Below are 24,229 nucleotides of genomic sequence, written 5' to 3'. Positions count from 1 at the left end.
AGTGTGTGTGTAGTCTCTCTAACTAGCAGGTTTCTGACCCACTAAAATTGTCTCAATACCACCAGAAAGTATGTTTGCACCACCCCTTTCTATTTAAGTATATCCCATTCCTGTAAAACAAGTCTCTCAGCACATGCCACGCTGAGAAAAATTCTATCCCATGGACCTCCACAGTCTCTCCAGGGCCAAATCAATTGACAAGGATCTCATAGCGTATCAACAGAATTGCCGACACTCTCAGTTTCAGTCCTAACTCATGACTTTTTGTCAACATTGCTCTGTACTTGTTAATTAAATCCTCAGATCTCCTACTCTTAATATCATTATTAACAATGTTTATAACAGTACCACTTTTTTTGCTTTTGAAAGATGATAGTTACTCAACAGTGTCATCAATTTTAGCCTTTAGCAGACATACCATGATCCAGTTTCCCTTGACTCTTTTACACAATCTGTATTCCTGTTTCCCTGACAGTCGAGTTACCAATTATTGCTGCTTCATGTGGGATCAAGGATCTCTGCTGTAGAGGATGTCTTTGTGTAGAGTTAATGCTAGCATGAACTCTCGCATTGGACTGGGCAACTGAGTTGGTTTCTCTCTTTTAATCCCTCCAGGGCATCAGCCATATTCATTAAGCCCGTCAGAAAGCTGAGGCCCTGCATCCAAGTGAATTCAACAACAGCAATTCCAGTGCAGATTATCTAGTGATCTTGCTTGGCAATAAAACTTCTTTTTAAGTTGTATTCTTTTCTCTCAGCAATTCATTTTCAAGCTAGTTCTGCACTTGAAAAGTTGCAAACAAGAACAGCAAAAGGAAATGTACTTTTCTTTTTTTATTATTATATTTATTAGGTGTGTTCAAATTATATGGTCTCCAAATTTATTTCTCACAAAATAATCAAAGTATACATGGGACTGCTTTTAATTTAACTGCCAATTAGTTCTGGGTGTTTTTAGAAGATGGCTGCACAATGTAGTATGTCACATTGATTGCAGCACCCTAAACACTGCTACATTTATAATACTTTAAATGCTGTCCTTCTCTCATCAAGAACATGTCGTTATCTGATTTTTGCATCTCACCAGAAAAATCTAGTTGAAATACATCAGAAAATGTCAGTGTGTGCTCTATAGGCCTGATAGATGTGAAAAATGTTTACAGCTGGGTATGTAAGTTTTGTGAAGTATGAAAGTCCTGCAAGAATGAAGCCCACGAACCAAGATCTGAAACTAGTCTTTCCGGGGCTAACATCTGCTGGGTTGTGGAAATGGTTTTGGGTGACAGAAGATCAACAGTGGATAAAATTGTTATAGCTACAGCACTTTTCTGTTGGATATGTGCATTCCGTACTCCATGAAAATCTCAGAATGAGGAAGGTGTTAGCTCGGTGGGTTCCAAGGCAGCTTTCCCAGGAGCAAAGAGCCAATAGTTTCAAGTGCTTACTTGAGATGTTGCAGTGAATGGATTTTTCTTTTCCTCAATTGTCACTATGGATGGGACATGAGCTCCACTCTTCAATCTAGAAACAGAAAGTCGATCTGCCCAATGGAAGCACAATGATTCACCACTGGCCAAAACATTCCATATTGCTGCAAGTGCAGAGAAAATTATGGTTGCTGTTTTCTGGGATATTAATTGGAATAATACTTACACTATGTGTACCCAAGGGCACTACAATGACGAATCTCATATGAAGAAGTTCTGAAGGAAAAGTTCCTCCCAGCACTTCAGAAAAAATGCCTCCACAGACTGAATCACATTCATTTCCATCAGGTCAACGCATCACCCCATCGTTCTGGAAATGGGCCAATTTTTTTTAAAGAAAAGAACATTGAGGTTATCCCACATCCTCCATACTTGCTTGATCTTTCACCTGGTGACTTTTGGTTGTTCGCAATGATGAAGAATGCTTTTCAGGGCAGAAGATTTTCTAGCCAACAAGCAGCTGCTTCTGCCATTTACCAGTGGGCTAAACATACTTCCAAAGAAAGCTTTGCTGTGGCTTTCACAGCTTGGATGAACAGGTGTTAAAAATGTGTGCAGTTTATAGGAGACTGTTGAAAAGTGATGTAAGTGTCATCTCTGTATCGTTTGTAATTTGTGAGAAATAAATTTGAAGACCATATAACATGAATGCACCTTGTATTAATAGCTTTAGTCTACTAACTTGTTCAACCATCTCTATCAAACAAATCTATTAGTACTCTATCTTCCTCTCTTATAAAGAAATGTTTAGAAAATATGATGGGTTCACCCAAAATAGTGAGAAGACTCAGATCTGCCCGATCTTCTTTATTGCTCAAAACTGCAAGTTGTAAACATTCTGAGACTCTGCTAAAACTATTAACTTTTGGTGGAATACCCATATGCAGTGTTAAATACCTCCAAAGGACTAATTGGTAGGACTTAATGAATGTTACAGATGAGCTAGTCAAGGAACTTGAAAAATCAAAAAATTGTACAAGCCAAATGTACCTTGAAAAGTCAAAAAATTGTACAAGCCAAATGTACCTTGATCAGGAAAGATGGTGATCTTACTCCCATAACAGGATGTCAGGATGATGTAACATCATCCTGACATTTTATCATACCATCCATGTTAAAGGTGGCTATTTCAACTGGTAAATATGACCTTATGTACTATCCTATAAGATGCTACAAGCGACAAAAATTTGGTCACTTGCAAATGGTTTCTCCAGGAGATATAGTCTGCCCAAACCGTGAGTCAAAAGCACATGCACAAATGGATTGCAATGCTGAAATGCCGCACTCCAAATTGCAAAAGTTAACATCCAGCCTATTCCAAATCTTCTGAACTCTGAAAAACAGGGAAAAAAAATTCAAAAGTATAGAGTAGAATGGAAGACTTATGTACCAAGAGTCAAAGAAGCAAAATATGCTAGTGCACCTAAACACACACACACACACACACACACACACACACACACACACACACACACACACACACACACACACACACACACAGCAGCAGCAGCAGCAGCAACCCAAAAATATCAGTCAGTGGCAACATAAATTGAAGTCTCAGTTTCCCCCACAGAAAAATTATCCATTGCAGATTAGGCCCAGTCAATGCTCTCATCATCCTTGGAATAGACTCCCAAGATACCAAACATTGTAGACAAAGCCAACAATACTCCAGTTGCAGTTTTGCCAACTGCATCTCATGCACCAACAGGTGTCATAAAAGTGGAAACATCTTCAACTAAGAAGGCAAATATTACACTTGTGAAAATGGATATCAATGACAGTACTAACTTAGATAAACCAGTTCTAGATCTCTGTGTAGAAGATGACATGGACACTGTACATCCAACCTTTCCAAAAAAAGAAGATGAAGCCTGATCGCTGTAAACTGTCTGAGCTTAAAAATAGTCAGAACCATCCTCATCCACCAAAACCAAATGATTCACCACATCATACAATGGAACTGTAGTGCTTCATCGCAACATTGATGGCATCTGTAAGATAACCAGCCATTATCATCCTGTGAGCATCTGCTTACAAGAGACAAATTTAACACTTTAAGCATCTCCCTCAGTTAAAAATTATACATTTTTAGGCAAGATAGATCTGTTACAAACAGTGCTCCTGAAGGGGTATCTATACCTCTACATTCAAGTGTCCTTTGTAAATGCATTCCTCTTCAAACCTCATTAGAAGTCATTGTGACACGTATAGTGATTCGAATTGCCTTGACACTTGTTTTGAACTACCTTCCATCCAACCATTCTTTGCACAATTCAGGAACTGGAAGACCTTGTCTGCGATGGGCATCATCCATTATGGGGTTCTCTCCTCTCGGTGGATGGGAACAGGTCATTGAGATTCTACTGAATAGACAGAATTTAGCACTATTGAATATTGGCTCGTCCACTTGCATCCATTTCCCTACAGGATTAACTTTTGCAATAGATCTCTTGATATGCTCTCCACTTGGCTGTCCACTTGATATTAAGGAATATCAAGTGGACTAACGTTTTGAGGTCTATGAACCTCCACTCAGTATCAGAAGGATGTTACTGCTCAATTATGCAGCTAAAATTAAAAGCCTACACAACCATTTCATTTGGCCATTACTACATGTGCAGTGTGCAATCCATTATAAAAATAAACTCGAGCAAATCAGACTACAGATGCCAACAGAATGCTAGAATATTCACTTTCATGAAATTCTTAGAGACTCAAATCTAAATCCTTTTTTGATTACTTTTACACTTTCTTGTTACAATTACTTTCAGCAGTGGAGGACAGATGCTCTAGAAAATGTCAACATTCAGAAACTGTCTTGTTCACACGAAATTATATCCACTTTACTAATATTTACACTGGGGCTTCAAAATCTCTCAAAAAAGTGGGTGCAGCTGCTGATTTCCCTAATACAACTGTTTCTATTTCACTTCTTGCTGATTGCAGCAGTTATACTGCTGAGATCCATGACTTTAAGCTTTCCCTGGAAAATATTTCACACTTGTCAGTCAATAAAAGCACAATATATGTACTGATTCACAGAGTATCCTCTTAGCTTGGAAAAACACCTCCTCACCTTGCAATCCTTTATTAAAGCTCATATGATAGTTGACATGTCTCCAAAAGCATCAGCAAACTCTTATCTTCTTTTGGATTCCAGGCTGCACTAGCATTCCAGGAAATAAATGTACAGGTCTGCAAACATATGTCTACCATTAGGCTTTAACAAATGTTCTAGTTCTATATCCTGATTACAGATGCAATATACAGAGAATATGTATGAACAATGGACACTTCAATGGAAAAATGCATAACATGGTGTTTTAATTCAAACCTGAACCACAATTGTGGACCTCTAGTTTCTCTACAAATAGAAAAGTGGAGGTAATCCTAGCCAGAACCCAAAGAGGTCATACTCGTCTCACTCATCTGTTTCTGCTTATAGGAAATGATTCTCCACAGTGTATGCACTGCTTGATGCCATTAACAGTAAAGTATATACTCGTTAAATGCGCCTTGTTCAACAATGCCCAACATTCCACAATCAGTTTCCTCTCAAATCTGCAAGAACCTTTGTCACTCAGCCATGTCATAGGTAATGACACAAAATTCTCTAAAGTTTTTTCCTTTCTGAAACAAATTTAACTGTATGACCCTTCTGACTACTCCTTTGGTAGTTATCATATGTAGCCTCAATTACTTTGATAGGCACATTATGGTCTAAGTAGCTCTTGCACCAGAAATTATCATAGTAATAACAGAAAGCTGAATTTGCACTTAACCTCATCATGCTTTCTTTACAACGAACACACACGCGTGCACACACACACACGCGTGCACACACACACACACACACACACACACACAAAGGCATCCCTTATGGCTATATCATGTCCTGCTAAAGGTACTTTGCAGAGGGAACAAGTTACCCACATAATATAATTCTGATTTGCAGAACTGCCCTTAGCAGTTCTCCCCTGAACCAAAACATTCCTCTGCTTTGAGCTCTTTGCTTTGCTGCTCTAGTCTGAGGGATTATTTTAGTCTAAATTTAATTTAAAACAATGCACAAAACTAAGGGATGTGAAAATAATAATGCTACACTAATCCCACTTATTTTATGGCAAGACAAACTATGCTATTTTAAATTATATTATATGCTGTGTGGTACAGTTACATTATAAAATCATGTTTGTATTGATCTTAATTTATATTTTATGGACATAATAAAAACACTTATGATATTGATTACACTCCTGCAAAACTCCATAGAAAACCACCTATATCATTCTTATATCAATACTGTAATAAAGGTGGCAGAATTCGAATATTCTAAAATGGTGGCAGAAGTTGACTGGTTTTTAAGCAACTTCAGAGGCCGAGTAAAGAACGTATTCAGCAATTTAATGAGATAAACACAGATAATAACCACATTACTAGTTTTAAACAATTGATAACAGAAAACTATTTTTAAGCAATAAGTTCCACTTAGCAGCTCCCAAAAAAGCAATCTGGTATCTCAAGAACTCATTATTTGGTATGACAGAAGGTAGTTTACCATGGTCATCAGCACAAGTATTAAAAGAAAAAACAGGATGCGTGTAAGTCAGCTTTGTCTTTAGCTGTGGATGCAATAGAACCAACTGGTTGTAAGAGAAGTGGAAGTATTAATGGACAGAAATTTACTAAAATACTCAATTACTGTTTGAACAAGAAGAAAGTTTTCTACTCTTAGCTTATTCAAAATTGAGTTTGGACTGATTAATAACTGTTTTTCAGTTGTTGAAAGTGTTAGTGTAGACAGCATGTGAAGCAGGTGATTTTGAAACAAGCCAATTGCAATATGCTACATTCTTATATTGAACAGCCTTTAATATATTTATTGGAAAACCAAGGTTTAGATAAGGGACAAGATTTTAGGATTGAGTGCAGAATAAAGAATTTCAACCCTACAGGAATAATTTTACTGACTTTATCTGTGCAAGGAAGCCACAGCCTCTGCTTTTGTGCCTAACATTACCTCTGAGTTGTTTTGCTGACATTCGCACTGTCCCGCTTGTTACTTTCACATCAGATCTGTTTGGATGGAATGCCGTTCTCCTTTTTTAAATTTCTGATGTTGATCTGCCTGAGTGTCTACCAACACTAAATCCTTATTTTTTTTTTTAACAAGAGGAAAACACCCGAATCCTGAAAAAAGCATCAAATGCTCTCACTCTACAAATCTGCATGCTGCTAGTTGGGTTCCATCTTGTTTACATATCTACTCATGATTATTTTACACTGCTGCAGATTTTTCACGTGCAAATCAAATAGTAGCAAGATTAAAGAAATACTAGATCCAGTTAAAAGCTCTGGGTACTCAAAACAAGCAGTTATGAAATATGAAAAGATATTTCAAACATTAAAGTTATATTTAAATCAAACACAGATTTTACATACTAGACATTCTTCTGTTTTAGATATGACCCACAAACTAATAGGTGGACTAAAGTGGCACCTATGAGTACAAAGAGATTAGGAGTAGCTGTGGCTGTTTTAGGAGGATATCTTTATGCAGTTGGAGGCTCTGATGGCACCTCACCTTTAAATTCAGGTTAGTTTTTTAATATGAAGGTCAGTTACACTTAATTATTCACTTAACCATTCTTGGTACAGTGCATTGTCTGAAAGCGGGCAACCTGGAGATTTCTGAGTTTTGGAGTTTTCTTAACCAAGCATGAGTTGTCAAAATCAAAACTAAAATAAATGGACAGCACATTGGCAACTCAGTTACCTATTTGTTCCAGTTTGTCCATGTAGTAAACTTATTTTATATTAATTTTTATTAGCTACATTATTTTATTTTTTTACCCACTTGGTCCATCAATTAAAATCTGAAAACAAGAAACTTGGGCACAATGAAGTTACCAAAACGATTATCGAAACATACACTTTGGTAATGTTTAATTTGAAAAATAAAATAAAGAAATAAGGAGAAGAAAACAGGGTTAAATACCACATGAGATATTTTTACCAACATCTCAAGAAGACAGATTTCCACATTCCCTCTGCTTGTGGAGAGTGTACCAATCACTCTCTTCTCAGCAGTCACTCTTGAGAAGAAAGTGCATCCTGATATATTTTCAAGGTACAGAGTCTGGATCATAATTGTTTGGCATATATGACAGAGATCACAGAATTTATTTGGAAAACTTGGGATATGAGACAAATCAAGTTTTCTGAATGGCCCTGCTTTGTACTGCACTGCACTGGCAGCCAAGTACACTCTTGAATTGGTGGAAAGCAGCGCTCAGAAATCAAGTCTCCATAGCTGTGCTCAGAGGTACCTTCAGTAAAATATACACTTTCATGTTTTTACTTACCAAAATATTAAACAGCTATATAATACGTAATTAAAAAGACAAAAAGTATTGAATATGGGTGCCTAAAAAATATATGCTGTGTTTGTTCAGTTAACCATCAAACAAACTTTGTTCTGCAGTGTTTTGTTTTTTTTTTTTTTTTTTTTTTTATATTTAGTCATTATGAAGACTGATGGTGCCTCCATAGCCAGGTGGGCAGGAGCAGCAGTGCGTAGTACACGCTTCTTGATTAGACCGGGGTTCGAGCCCGTGACCACCAAATACTGAGCAATGCCGAAAGGTCAGGGAATGACCACAGCATATCTCCAGAGCAATATGGCCTTAGTTGCTAATGCTCCTAAAAACCAAATAACAACAACAACATGAAGACTGATAAAAACTTAATCAAGATCAATAAAAACTTAATTAGATCAACAAAGATTTTTAAAAAATGTACAAGAGACATACAAACTTGAATACACTGCCTTTCCCTCTTAGCCATCATTGTGATAGTATAGTTATTTCACCACTTTTCATTTGTTTAGAGAAGCCTGGTTTTGAATCTTGTCAGAGACTGGAAGAACTTTTAAATGGCCTTATCAGGTGGTGCTGTAGTTTGCTGATCCCAGGTGGTGGGAACAGGGTTCCTTCATTGTGATATTCTGGGGTTTACAGCCCGTACAACATAGAGATTTGCTCTTTAATACACACACACACACACACACACACACACACACACACACACACACACACACACACACACACACACACACACACACAGCACAATATGGACACATTGTATTGTAGTTACTACTAACATCACTTTTATACAGTACTTACATTGGCAGTTATAAAGTGAGAATATTAGTGATACCTAACTAAAGTTTTGTTTCTTTCTTCTGTAGAAAGAACCTCTGACTGGGAGTCATGATGTATATAAATCATAATAATAACATACTTTTAATCATCAGTTAAAAGTATTAAAAACCAATGAGAAACAGATATACAGACATATCATGAATGTCACACAGGTTGACAGATGGCAAACTCATCAGTAGCACAGTATTCATGGAAAGTTTTACTGAAAGTGTTTGTGTACAGTAAAGTTAAGGCATGGTAAATATATATATATATATAATTTTTCAAAGGGGAAAAAAAAAAAAAAAACTACAACAACCTGATAAAAATTTCAACATAAATATGCTTATGGTCACAGAACCAATTCATCATCCAATGGATTCTTGGATATATATATATTAAAAAAAAAAAGTCCAGTTTTTCAGTGTTGTACCGTACTATTTATTTTGTCATGAACTTTCCTATTACTATAGTTTTATGGTGTACATTATTTTACATCATACTGGTATTCTCTGATTATTATCTTGAATTAATTAGAGTAATGAAATGTGGCTTCCAGAAAGTGATATAGCTAGCCATAACAATACTCAAGAACAGTCAAGGGCATGGTTTTAAGGGATCTCACAGCCTTCTTTTAGGATGTTGCAGATGGTGACCAGTTCCTGGGAGAGCTCCCACAGAAACTGGACACCATCTGCAACATCCTAAAACTGAATAAGTTTTAGAATCCCTCCCCCAACAGAATCCCCCCTTTCACTTTTCTCTTCCATCCTAGGTAGAGGAAGGTGTGGGTACTGACTGATGTAATGCTTTTCACGCTAGCAGTAAATCTGGTAGATTATATCCCAAATTCCTAAAGGGAGTTGTGAATCTGACTAAGCATCCTGATCCCAGTGTAATACACCTTAATCTTGTGTATTTTGCAGTTCTTGCTGCTTTTTCAAATCAGATTTAGTCTGCTAAGCCAATTGCCACTGTGAAAAGCCCTACATCAAATAATTCTACCAGGGATTAGAAACTAGATTGAAAGGTTACTACATGGCCACCAATTTGGAGAATCTGACTGTAAATAATATAGCCTACCACAGCATTGCAGGGAATTAGTAGGTACTACTCAGCCAGCCTAATTTCCTCTCCATAGTATATAATGAAAGAAGAGAGTTTGTGAAGGCCCTGTGTGGTCTATTCAGTTTCTCCAGGAAGGAATTTCAATAGGAACATTTCAATAGTGAAAGATGACTGGCCACTAGGAGATCTCCAATGCAGCATGCCCACAGATCCCAGTCTATACATCAATTCACCAGTACTACAGCCACACCAAGACTCCTCACATCAGAGATCAACCAGGATAGCAGCTTAGAACCAGCAGTCACAATGTAAACATCCCAGAGCATTTCACTTCAGAAGCTTCTCCTAAAACAGATACTAGCAAACAGAGAAACTCCTCCAAAGATGATATCACATTTAATGTGTGATTATCCCAACCCAGTAAGATCACTTCCACTACATCAGTACCTCTATAAAGACACCAAGACCACAACCTTTACATCCAGCCAATCAGAAAGAGAGCAAAAGACAGTCCTTATGGTATAGATCCTTCATTCCTTTTTGTTCAACAGACCAGTAAACATAACTGTAGTAATCCTCTTTTAACTGTTGCTAAGTAATTTATAACCTTTATTGTTAATTTACTTGTTTATTATCGCTAAAGCTACCAAGAGAAAGACTGAAGTTAGTCCCATAATGTATAGCTGAGTATTTGTCACCGTTCCAATTTTCAAATAAAATTTCCATGAGCCTAGAACACAGTGTAATGTTTCCTTTCCTCATACTCAGTTCCATTTCACATCTTGTTACATGGGTACCTCACAGTGATCCAGAAGCACTTAGTTGTCTCTGCACTAGTATTCAACAATAACAGTACTATTGGTTGTTGGCATTGACATTATTCATAGTGATTCAAATTTTGAAATTTTACCTATATTTTAATAACACACATTGCTTTATGATAACAAGGTATAAGTCACAGAAGTTGTAAAGCTACATATAATCACTGTATATATTATGTCTGTCCTGCAGTATGTGACAAACTGCTACAGGTTAAAATGCCAGCTTATTAACAAGTTACAGTATCATGCCAACTGATCACATTGTAGTTACTACTAACATCACTTTTATACAGTACTTACATTGGCAGTTATAAAGTGAGAATATTAGTGATATCTAACTAAAGTTTTGTTTCTTTGTTCTGTAGAAAGAACCTCTGACTGGGAGTCATGATGAAAAGGATTGAAAACTTTGGTGTATCACCAACTAAATATTATAATTTATTTTATAAACAGTATTAAATTACTTTTTAATCTGTTTCAGGTTAGGAGGCAACTTTTTGCCAATGTGATACCAAGATTTCTGAAGCTATTAATAAACAAAATGAAATTTTATTTATTAATAATTTTTTATGAAGCAGCATGCTTGAAAATTATGATTTTCCTGTAAACCAGAAAAATAAATAAATAGTTCTCCCCACATAACAATTATCCAATTTATTGAAACTCTTAACAGAAGGAGCTATACTTGCCCTCTTCCATCTAAGACCAGTACATACAATTTACCAAAGTGATTGGCTTGCAGGCAATTTCTGAACCCTCATTGGGATTCTTTTATCCAAAAGAAATTAGGCCAAAATTCCTTAACTGCAAGTGAGCCTCTCTTTTGAAAGGTAAATGAAAGCTTGATTTTTCCATCAAGAAAACAGGATTTACTGAAATATATTACAAGAAATTTTGGGATGTGACATACAAATATTTCTAAATTCAGGCTAATGAGTTGTGGGGGACACGTTTTCAAGATTGAAATATAAATAATGAATGGTAAATGTAGAGGCACGTTGACCAAAAACAGATATCTCTTAAGTCAGGTTTTCCATGATTGATTGTTCATTCAAGACTCCACAACATAATGAAATAATATAACTAAAAAAGAATTTTAAAAAATAATGCAGTATATTAATAAAATAAAATTCATATTAAATTAAATGACTATTAAAAATTTTGTTCTAGATGACAAATATATAATACCAGCACAGGGTTATGTTATTCATTCTGTACTTTCAAATAAATGCAATCTTGAATGGTATTTGTTGATGGAGCTTTTCCCTTGATATATCTAACTGCTCTTTTTGAATTCTGACTCTGGTAACTTAAATTTTGAAAAATGATGCCGAGTGAATGTCTTGTAAACAAACAAGCATTGCATTACATTATATTACATTTCAGGCATGTTTGAATAATTTTTTTCTTAAATTGTTTTTATTGGAGTATTTTAAATAGAATGCATTATAAAATTTAATGGAAATCCATGGAATATAACCCGAGATATTCTAAAAATAAATGAATAAATAATCTGAGATGTGTATAAAAAGTACTGGATTTAGTGTTGGTATTATAATGGCTAAATGATGCAAGTAAGCATACTTTTTCTGCATCTACCAGGAAATATAGAAAAAAATTGCTATCATCCATGCCATTCTCATTGCCAAAAGGTGGCTGTCCACTTCCACTTTTGAACTTTATCAAACTCTGCTTTGACCACTATGGCAAGGAATTCATTCCACTGAACTACAGCACACTGCAGGAAAGTAAACTGCATGAGATTCAACCTTCTGCTGCTTTCCAGTTTTGTATTTATGCCCCCCTGGTTGTTCTCTCTTTTACCAGTGAAAATATACCTCACTTGTTCATTTTACCGATTCCCTTCAGTGCCTTATATACCTCTGTTAGGTCTCTCCTAAGATATACAGCTACCAAACTTTGCAATCTGCACTTTCTAAGCCATTCTTCATGTAGATGTTGATTAACACTCCTCACTAATCTGGTTGCCCTTCTTTGAAGCCTCTCTAGAAGCACTATACCTTTCTTCAAGTGGGATCTGAACACAATACTCTAAATGCAGTTTCATCATTGTGCCCTACTTGTGGCCCTATATATCATAGACTGGACACCATGTGCCTCCCTAGACAGTTGTATACACTGAATGGGAAAATTCATGTCTGATTGAATCATGACCTCCCAGGTCTTTTTTTTATCCTGGACCATCTTCAACTCCACTCTCCCGACTTGTAACTCCTGGATTTCATTTTTTCCTAGGTGCAAAGGCTTACATTAGTAACATTAAACATCATTTGCTACTTTTCAGACAATTTGTGCAAATGACCTATCATTTTGAAGTGGAATGGCGTTGTTCTGGTCATTAACCACCATTTCTGCCTCTAAATTTAAATTTTTATTTAAATGATCAGGAATCTTTGACAACTTCCCATGTCCTTGAGAAATTTGAGAAACAGAAGTGGCCCAATACTGGTTCCAAGAGGCACTCCACTTGCTACACTGGTCCATACTGAGGAATATCCTCATATGACTACTCTGTCTCCTATCATTTAGTCAGTCCATGATCCAGTAAAGAATCTTACCAGTAATCCCAATTTCCTCCAGTTTATGTACAGGAACTCCCTGACTTACATAAGGGTTGCGTTCCGTGGTAAGCTACGCAAGTCAGAATTTCCCTAAATAAGCATTTAGGAAAATTCCACACTTGCAACTATGCATGCTGAATTTGTTAGAAGCAAAAAAGAAATATTTGACGAACATGTAAATAGAATTATTCAATTTTTTTTTTATCTAATACAGAGGAAAAATTACAAAAGTGTAAAAAATTACAAAAATTTCAATATTATAAAATTACAGAAAGAGAGAGGAGACAGGCATAACACAGCAAGTTTTACCTCTCGAGCATCATTGCCAGAATTAACTCTCCAGCTGATAAGCATGCTGCTGTGGAGATTTAGAAGCAGTTTTTTCCAACACATCACAAAATTTCTCTGCAGCTGCAGAATCAGCACCGGCGACTTCACTGCATACTTTAATGTTTTTGAAACCAGCGCGATGCCTGAATCTGTTAAACCACCCGTTGCTTGCCACAAAGTTTTCTTGGGGTTTGCTGTACTTATCATTATCTTCATAAATACTTCTTTCTTGAATGACCGTTAGATTCAGGTGCACTTGCTTCTGAATCTGATTTTCCATCCATCTTTTTAATAGCTTTTCCATCTTCAGTATAGCACCTGAACTCTTATGTGATCACTGTTGGGGCGGACTGGCCTTGGTGTGAAATACGCTGATCCTTGAACATGTTCTTTAATACGCGCACTGTCCCTTAAAATAGTATTCACTGTTGAAGCAGCGAGACCTAATTCTTTGCAATAGATGACAAACTTTAGTCTGCTTTGTACTTCTTAATTAATCATCTTCATTTCTAAATGAAACTTCAATTTTGTTTCATTTCCTAGCACTGTCAGCACTTGCACTTTCTGTTGGTCGCTTTCCCTTCATCATTTGAAGGGAAAGCGACCAGCTTGACAAACTCGCTCTAAATGTTTGTCAAGCAGAACTTGACAAACATTTGCAGCAAGTGAATAAGTGAAATAAGATTTTTTTTTTTTTTTTGGCTGATGCTATATAAGCTTGCTTTCTTGCATCATGTGCCTTTGATAATGCTAATTGTAATAAACAAATAGGAATGAAGAGAAGATTCTGAAAATTTATTTATGTTTTTTATATGATAGAAGATTTCAGTGAAGGGGAACCCACAGAATTCCAGTTATCGTTATTATCGCAAATGAAAATAAGATCGTGTTTACTACCTGTTTATAATAGATTGCACCAACAGAAAAGCCCAATAAACTGGAAAGTGCAAATTGTTTTTATTGTTTTATGGTAGTGGCCTCCAGAAATGTGTGTTAGAAAAATATCACTAAGGCATTCAAAATTGATTCTTATAATGGAACATATGATAACGATGAAAGTGTAGTGCGATTTCCATTATAAAAATGACCTTTTAGAGATATAAATAGCTTAGTCCTATAGCGAAAATTCCAACTTCCCTTTTTTTTTTTTTTTTTGGTAATTCGTTGTTGGAATGAATTACAAAAAAAAAGTGTTATTGGGTTCACATTATGATATTTTCACAATACCTCCATTTATTCCTATGGGATGCAAAATTCATTTCCGTGATTTTTTAAGTTTGCACTGGGTGGCAAAAACTTACGTAAAGTTGAATTTGCATAAGTCGAGTATTACATAAGTCGGGGAGTTCCTGTAACAGTCTTTCATAGAGAAGCATATTAATGCCAAAGTTGTTTCTTACATCCAGGTGCTTTTTGACTTTGTCACAATAAATAGCAGATTGATCACACATGGCTTACCCTTCATTAACCAGTTTGTTTGTTTGTTATTTGGTTTTTAGGATCATTAGCAACTAAGGCCATATTGCTCTGGGATATGCAATGGTCATTCCCTGACCTTTCCGTATTTGGTGGTGACGGGTATGAACCCCGGTCTAATCAAGAAGCGTGTGCTACGCAATGCTGCTCCTTCCCACCTGGCTATGGAGGTGCCCATTAACCAGTACTATGATCCATTAAGACTACCAGTTCTATCAAGATGGCCCTATTTCATTCAAAGATTATCTTAGTCACCACTGAAATCAAACTCACTGCTCAGTATTTGCCTATCACATTAGCATTAGCATTAGTAGAGGCATATGATGCAAGAAAGCAAGCTTATTCAGCATCAGCCAAAAAAAAAAAAAAAAAAAAAAACCACTCCCATTTCACCCCTCTGTTCGTTCGAAATACCTGTCCAGTTGAGCTTTAAATTTGTTTAGGCTATCAACTTCAACAACAAGTGATGGAAGTCGGTTCCACCAACCAACCACCCGCTGGCCAAAGGCAAATTTCCGCACATCTATCCGACATCCGTCCTTCCTCAATTTGAATTTATGCCCTCTGAGGTGATTATTCTCAGCAAGATGAAGAATCCCATTGGCATTGAGCATGCTCAAACCATTCAAAGCCTTATACACCTCTGTCAGATCACCTCGCCGGTGCCCAGTCTCCAGACTCTGTAATTTGCAAAACTTCAGCCTTTCTTCGTAAGAGCAACCCTTTGTTCCATTCACTAATCTTGTTGCCCTTCTCTGTACCCGTTCCAGAAGCTCTACATCCTTCTTGAAATGAGGCCTCCAGACCTGTATACAGTACTCAAGATGTGGCCTAACCATTGCCTTATACAAGGGAATAATCACCTCCTTATCCCTGCTAGAAAAATTCCTGTATATCATTGACAAGACACCATGAGCTACTCTTGCAGCTCGTCTGCACTGCTCAGAGAACTTCATATCTGCCTGCATGATTACCCCCAGGTCCTTTTCATTCTCCACCACTGTCAGTGTAGTACCACAGAGTTGATACGTTGCTCTGGGGTTACTGTTTCCCATATGTAGTACTTTACATTTGTCAATGTTAAACTTCATTTGCCACCTCTCAGCCCATCTGTTCAACCTTTCCAGATCCTGTTGCAGCAGCATAGCGTCAGTAGTGTCCTTAACAACCCTGCCAACCTTTGTATCATCTGCAAACTTGGACATTAAACTTGATATCCCATCATCAATATCATTCATAAACACCGAAAACAACAACGGACCCAACACTGAACCCTGAGGAACTCCACTAATAACATTAGTCCACGTTGAGCAGTGTCCATTGATTACCACTCTCTGTCTTCTGCCATTCAACCATCCCCTTATCCATAGCAGCAATTTGCCTCCAATGCCACACTGTTCCAATTTGTGCAGCAGTCTTCCATGTGCAACAGTATCAAAAGCCTTTCTAAGATCCAAATATATAATATCAAAGTTATTCCCTGCATCCAGTTCTTTTGTGACTACATCATAGTATCCAATCAAATTGGTCAGGCAAGACCTGCCCTTAACAAAACCGTGCTGCGTCTGAGCTATAACTGAATTCTTGTCTAGATGATCCTGCAGTGCTTCTTTAACCAGTGCCTCCATTAATTTACCTGGAACAGAAGTTAAACTAACAGGTCTATAATTACTTGTGTCAGCCTTTGATCCTCCTTTGTGAATTGGGGTTACATTTGCACATCTCCAGTTTATGGGTACCTCCCCTGAGTCCAAAGAAGCTCTCATAATTATGGCTAGGGGTTTGCTTACTTCCTTTGCTGCCTCCTTTAATATAACTGGATAGATCCCATCCACCCCAGGTGCCTTTTTTATGTTTATCCTCAACAATCTCTCCTCCACTTTCTTCTCAGTTATTACAAAATCATCCAGCTCACTGCCAATGTTTACTTTACCTACATCATTCTCCTTCCTGAATAACTCCTCATGCGTGAATGTAGATGCAAAATACTCGTTTAGATTGTTAGCCACCTGAGCAGGATCCTCAACTGTTGAACCATCAATATCCAGTGGACCAATCTGATTCATCCTTTTCCTTCTCGAGTTTAAATATGTAAAGAACTCTTTTCTGTTTTTCTTTGCATCCTTTGCCAAGGATTTTTCGTAGTCTGCCTTTGCCTGCCTAATCTCCTTTGTGACTTGGTTACAGACCAATCTTATATCTACTATAGGCTTCCATGTCACCCATTAATTTGTATGTATCCCATGCATTTTTCTTCTCTGCCACATGTTTCATTAGTTCATCTGACAACCATTTAGGCCTAAACCTTGAACAATATTTCTTAGTTGGTATGTAAAGCCTGGTAGCCTCCAAGATTAGTTCCTTGAATGCTTCCCATTTTGCTGTTGGTAACATCATCAGTTGGTCCCACTGTATAGAATTTAAATACTGTCTCAGATCATCATAGTCGCCTTTACGAAAACAAAAACCCTTCCCTTTACCTCTGATGGTAGTTACCTCCTTGAGTAAATCCCACTTAAACACACTGTGATCACTGCCATCTAGTGGTTCATTTATCTGCAGATTCTTAATGCATGAAGAATCACTACTGATAATCAGATCAAGAGTATTGCTCCCTCTTGTTGCCTCACGTACATGCTGATGTAGAAAACAATCATCCAATAAATTCACAAAAGCTTTGCTAGTGTGCGAGTGACCAATCCACAAATTCCAGTCAATATCTGGGAAATTAAAATCCCCCATTATAAGACTCTCTGATTTACTGGCCCACTCTATTTCCCTGTACAATATCTTATTATACTCATCAGAGTCATTAGGCCTATAGCACACTCCTACTCTCAATTTTGATTTCCCTATGCTTATGTCACACCAAACTGACTCGACACTGCCCTGTCCATCGATGTCGACTGGCTTCACTTCCTTGGACTTTATGTGTTTCTTAATTAATAGCATAACCCCTCCTCCCCTCCTGTCCTGTCTATCCTTTCTATACACATTGTATTCCCCAAATTCCAGTTCTGTATCCTTTATATCTGTGTGACACCACGTCTCTGATATCCCAACAATATCTGCCTTTGATGTTTTGAGCAATACCTCAAATTCATCAAATTTATTTACCAAACTCCTAGCATTGGTGTACACGCAGGTATTATTATTATTATTATTATTAATATCCATATGATGCAAGGAAGCCTGAGGCTTATGCTGCACCAGGAAAAAAAAAAAACAGTTCCCGAGTAACCCTGAGAGAGAGAGAGAGAGAGAGAGAGAGAGAGAGAGAGAGAGAGAGAGAGAGAGAGAGAGAGAGAGAGAGAGAGAGAGAGTCAAAGTTAGAAGGGAATCACCAAGAAAGAGAAGAATGATGATATCCAGCTCAGGACCCTGGGTGTGCCAAGCCCATACTCACCAGATGTGAGCCCCCGGGGTTAATACATGCACCTGTTTCTATTCTTAGCTACCCCTAACACAACCCATGTGTTTACTTGTACCGCAATGACTCCCAGCAGTCTCTGAAATATCCTGCATCTTGTTTTTCAGGCTTCTGCTCATTTCAATAGAAGCAGTGCAAGAATCACTTCCACCTCTGCCAGTGGCTACTGTTAATCTATTAGTCCTTGTATCCCCCCCAACTAGCAGTTTTCCGACCCACCTAACACTGCCTCGACAGCATCAGCAAAAATTCTTGCACCCTTTCTATTTAAGTGTATCCCATCCCTGTAGAAGCAATCTCTCCTGTTAACAAGTACAGTCCAGGCTGAAAAAAATTCTACCCCTTGAGCCTTGCACAATCCCTCCAGGGCCGAATTGATCGACAAGGTTCTCATCATATACTCCCTCCTATCGTGTCTGGGCAGAATTGCAGACACCTTTCCATATTTGGCGGTGACGGGTTCGAACCCCAGTCTAATCAAGAAGCGTGTGCTACGCGATGCTGTTCCTTCCCACCTGGCTACGGAGGTGCCCATTAACCAGTACTATGATCCATTAAGACTACCAGTTCTATCAAGATGGTCCTATTTCATCCAAAGATTATCTTAGTCACCACTGAAATCAAACTCACTGCTCAGTATTTGCCTATCACATCTTTTTCACCTCTTTGCAGATTGGGAGACATTAGTTGATCATTCCAGAGTCCTAATGATGATCTTATAAACATTCCTAACAAAGATGACGCACTCATCTACAGCCTTTTTTTTTTTTTTTTAGCAAAATAGGATGTGTGCCATCTGTTCGAACCTCACCATTGCTTAACTTTAGTAGTTTTTCCCATAGACTGTTCTCTTAGATTGATATCACTTAACTTACAACAGACTGACTCAGTTTCTGTCACTGATACTTCATGGTTTCAATGGTCTTGCAACAGTAAATGTCATTGCAAAGTACCTATTCAACTCATCTGCCACTTCTGCTCGGCTTTCTATAACTATTCTCCAGTTTTATAAAGTACAGGGGCCTATCTGATTCACTCTTCCTTTTTTATATTCACATTAATAAATAAAAAAAAAAAAAAAAAAAAAAAAAGCTTTGGCTCTTTGCTGGCAGTTTTTCATACTTAGCTTTCACCTGTCTAGCCCATAAGTGGTTTTGTTACATATTTGCTTATAATAGTCAGATATATCAGTATAATAATAGTAATAGAGGCATGTGATGCAAGAAAGCAAGTGTATGAGCTTATGTAGCATCAGCAAAAAAAATAAAAATTCACACAACCATTCCCACTAAAAGTTTGTCTTGTCTAGTTCCTCCTTGAATTTATTTAAGCTATCAACACAGATGGAAGTTTGTTCCAGCAATTAACCACCCGCTGGCTAAAGGCAAATTTCCGCACATCTATTCCACAGCTATCTTTTCTCAATTTGAATTTATGCCCCCTTAGGTTCGTAATCTGAGCAAGCGGAAGAATCCCATCAGAATTCAGCAAGCTCAATCCATTCAAGGCCTTATACACCTCAATCAGATCACCTCACAGGTGCCTAGTCTCCTGCTGCTGCAATTTGCAGAACTTAATATCTTGCAATGGTCAGTAACAATCTCACTTTTTTTTTTTTGTTTGTTTTTTTGTTTGTTCCTTGAGGCTGTCACAGACATTCTCTCAGGTATGCCAAGGCTTGCTACCTGAGAATGTAAAATGCTGATGGAACTGATATTTGGGTGACATTCAAGTCAAGTGGACTAATTTAGGCAAAGTCCAGTCTTTCTCTGACAGCTAAATCTTCTGTTTGCACCTTCATGATGGTGAGACTGTTAGTAACTCTGGATATAACTCCCATGTGCAAGTTTTGAAATACAGTACCTAGCATACTGACCACCCAGGTACTAACCAACATAATCAGGCATCTAGGTATGGTGCCCACCAGACAATCCTAACCACGGCGTCAACAAGCTTGATCATTTTCTCACAAACAACCATTCTAAATACAGGGTCCAGGTCAGTGGTTTTCTAGGTACCTCAGATCACAACTTGGTTATGGTCTTTTTTGCAATGAAGTCTTTCCCTTGTGGCCATTCTCGACCTCATGTTGCTTAGCATTACAGGAATGCAAAATGGAATGATCTGCAAGATTTCTTTTCCTTGATTAGATTACTGTTTCAAATGTTCTGATGTATGTTTGCTCAGATTGCATTAGTGAAATTATTCTTGTAAGGTTAAAATCTTTATTTCCACACTCCACCCTAAAATCTCTTCCTTTTCTGAACTTTAGTTTTCTAATAAATGTGCTAAGGCTGTTCAAGAAAAGAATGTTGCATATTGTAATTGGCTTCTTTCCAAATCCCCAGGTTCATTTTCTGCCTACACGAAAGCTCGCAACAATTATAAAGCAGTTATTTATCAGTCCAAGATAGATTACTAATAGACTAAGAGTAGAAAACTTGCTTCATGTCCAAATGGTGGTCGAGCATTCTGATCTCCTCCCACTTCTGTCAGAACCAAGTGTTTTTATTACCACTTCAGCCAAAGATAAAGGTGCCTGCTAGCATCCAATTTTTCTTCTAACTTGTGTATTGATGATCTTGCTAAACCACCTCCCACCATTCCCAGTACACTCCATTCAATGCCTCCTGTTGTCTTCCATCAATAAGATGCCAGAAGGATTTTGAACAATCTTGGTACTAAGAAAGCTCCAGGTCCTGATGATATTTCTCCCTTTGTTCTCAAAACCTGTTCTCCTGAATTTACTCCAGTTCTGTGTCACCTTTTTTTTCACTTACTTATTCCAAAAGAGTTTTCCCTTCTTCTTAGAAATTTGCTTATATTTAGCCATTTCCTAAAAAGGATGCCAAATGCCTCCAGTCCAATTATCATCCCATTGTACTTACTTCTACTCTTTCTAAAGTAATGGAGAACTCAATTAATTGCCAACTCTTAAACTATATAGAAACCTTTCATATGATCTACGATCGCCAGTATGGATTCTGTCAGTGTCGATCCCCTTAGTGATATTCTGGCTTATGTTACCCATCTATGGACAAGTTTGGTAAAACTCAAGCAGTTGCTCTTGACATTTCAAAGGCTTTTGATTGTGTTTGGCTTCAAGGTTTTCTAAATTAGCTTCCATCTTATGGTTTGCCAACTGTTGTAGTGGGATATCCAGTTTTCTCTCTGACCGCTCCCTTCCAGTAATAATATATGGCTCCTGGCCTTCTAACTTCTCCACTAATGCTGGTGTTCTCTAAGATTCAATTCTTTTTCCCACTGTTCCTCTTGTATATTAATGACCTTCTTGCATTGACTGGAAACCCTATCCATAACTTTGCTGATGATAGCACGTTGCATTCCACCTTCCATTTTGGGAAACCTTGCCCCGCACAAACAGCTTCAACTTCCCTAATATCCACTACCAATTCCTTAAATGGGGATCTCCAGTGGGGCAAAGATAACTTAATTGATTTCATTCCTTCTAAAACTCAGTCCTGTCTTATATCTTGCAAAAAAGGATTCTTCTGCTCCTATGCTTATCATCGGTGACACTCCAATTTCTAGGCAAGATCACATATCTCTATTTGGGATTACCCTGACTTCTAATCTCTATTTGGGATTACCCTGACTTCTAATCTCTCTTGGTATAAACACATTACAAATATTGCTTCCTCTGCTTATAAAAAACTGGGTTTTCTCTTTCGCTCTCAGTGTAACTCTGTACAAATCACAAATCCACCCAGCCATGGAAATTGTTCCCATATCTGGGGCAGGGCCCCCCCAAACCTGTCTCAGGCTTCTAGATTCCATTCAAAAGAGGACAGTTAGGTTAATTAATAACTCACCTCTAACAGAATGTCTCCACTCTCTGTCTCGTAGATGTTCTGTTTCTGCTACATGCCTTATCTATAGATACTTCCATGGGCACTGTTCTCCTGTTTTGGCTTCTATAATTCCTGCTCGCTCTGTGTCTCTCTCTTCCAAAGCATTGTGATGAACATGTGCTGCAACCAGTCAACATCCTTTTACTGTCCAACTTCAAACTCACAGAATGGGCACTGTTCTCCTGTTTTGGCTTCTATAATTCCTGCTCGTGTTCTCTCTCTCTCTCTCTCTTCCAAAGCATTGTGAACCTATGCTACAACCAGTCAACATTCTTTTACTGTCCAACTTCAAACTCACAGAACCAATTTTTCTTCTTCCTCATTTATTCTTCCAACTTCCGTTTTCTGGAACAACCTTCATACGTATTTCCTGGAAATTACAATCTACAGAAGTTGGTCTAAAGTCAACAAGTATCTTCTTTCACCTCAAAAGTTCACCAAAAGGTTCTGCATACTATAGATTCTAATACTTATGTTTGTGGTTTTCATTTAAAAAAATAATAAAAAAAAAAAAATTATTTTATTTTGATAAATTAAATTCTTACCTCTCTCTGATCATCCACTTGGGCATCTTTCTTTTGCAAAACTTCTTCACCGGAACAGAGGTATTTGTAGCTTCCTGAATAACCTGTAAGGAGGTCTGATTAAGTTGTTAAAGGCTCTGAATGGATTGAGTACACTCACTGCTGATGGAATCCTTCCTCTTGTTCATATTGCACATATGAGGGGGTCATAAATTCCAATTGAGAATGGATGGTTGTAGGATAGATGTGTGGAAATTTGCCTTTAGCTAACAGGTAGTTGATTTTTGAAAGAAACTTCCATATGGTGTTGTAGAATTGGGTAATTTGAATAAATTTAAATTTCAATAAGGCTTCTTATCCAGCCTTTTCAACTAGTGCTGGACCTGATGGGTTTTCTCTGCAGGGAGTATCTCAAATTCCATTTAAGGTCTTTGTTGATCTTATGCATATTTTCCTCTGGAATAACTCCTGATTCTCTCTTGCAGGCTTATACTATCTTTATTCCTAAAAAGAGAAACTCCTATAATTCAAGTGCTTTTTGTACTATCGCTGTTACTTCAGTTCTCCTGAGATGTCCTCGTGGGTAGCACAGTATGGTAGAGTTGCCATCCTCCCCATACCGAGTGGTAGAGACAAATTTCTCCTAAGACTCTGTCACAAAGTGTTATGCAGAAGGATTTCACAAGCTGTATTCTTTCGATTTTTGTCAAAGAGCTCCACTCCAACAGGTGGCTGCTGTGAGAATGTATTCCTCCTGTCATCTCTTACGATAAATCCAGAAGGGGAACTTAATCCTCTCAATCGCAACTTTGAACTTATTGAAAGCATCTGACCATGTTTCTTTCCAAATAAGCATTTATTGAGGCTTTAGTCTAGAAGGGCTTTCCCAGCTCGTTTCTACATTACCTACCTACCTATATTATTACTCTACAAGTCAACTGTTCTACTATCCTTCGGCCCTGGGTGCCAAGTGATTATTAGTGTAGCCAAGCGATCTATATATTGTGTGTGCAAAGCAAATAGTTTTCTTTAGGTTTTAAACACAATTTTCTTTATTTATTTGTATTGAGAAACTTTTGCACTACAAAAAGTAGGCAGTGTTCCAGGAAGGAAATTCACCTTTCTGTTTCTTGTTAATCTTACTAACCAAACTAACTCAGCCGCTTGGTTACCCTTGTGGCACTGCTCCTGCCTCCCCGTGGCAGGGCCGGTAACCTGGAAAGAAAAGCTATCTTTCTGGGGCTAAAAGGAGCAAAATGATTTCCCGTACAGGACATAGGGATCCTAATATGGCTATTCATGCAGTGCTAAACGTCAAAAAACTGACAGTGTACAAAGAAGGCATCCAATGCACCTTGCATTGCATTCGACTCAAGAACAGTCTCTTGGTAGTCTCTCGCCTTTTAAAATTCAGAAATACCTAGAAAATCTAAT

At 37.6% G+C, this 24,229-nt stretch overlaps 1 protein-coding gene across 4 annotated transcripts in view; it reads left to right on the top strand.

The window, feature by feature from the left end:
• Window positions 1-24,229, top strand: part of dbo (Kelch-like protein diablo) — a 279,705-nt gene that overhangs the window by 187,376 nt on the left and 68,100 nt on the right. For all 4 annotated transcript variants that reach the window (XR_016546845.1, XR_016546844.1, XM_090371089.1 and 1 more), the window contains exon 8: window positions 6,953-7,086. Coding sequence is in view for 2 of the 4 variants with exons in the window: in XM_090371089.1 (XP_090227215.1) it covers window positions 6,953-7,086 (134 nt within the window). In the remaining 2 variants the exon portion in view is untranslated. The remainder of the gene's footprint in view (window positions 1-6,952; window positions 7,087-24,229) is intronic.

This window comes from Mastigoproctus giganteus, chromosome 4 (assembly GCF_048544385.1).
Source record: "Mastigoproctus giganteus isolate SK-2022 chromosome 4, ASM4854438v1, whole genome shotgun sequence".
Classification (NCBI taxonomy): Eukaryota; Metazoa; Arthropoda; class Arachnida; order Uropygi; family Thelyphonidae; genus Mastigoproctus; species Mastigoproctus giganteus.
This window is presented reverse-complemented; position numbering and strand designations above follow the sequence as displayed.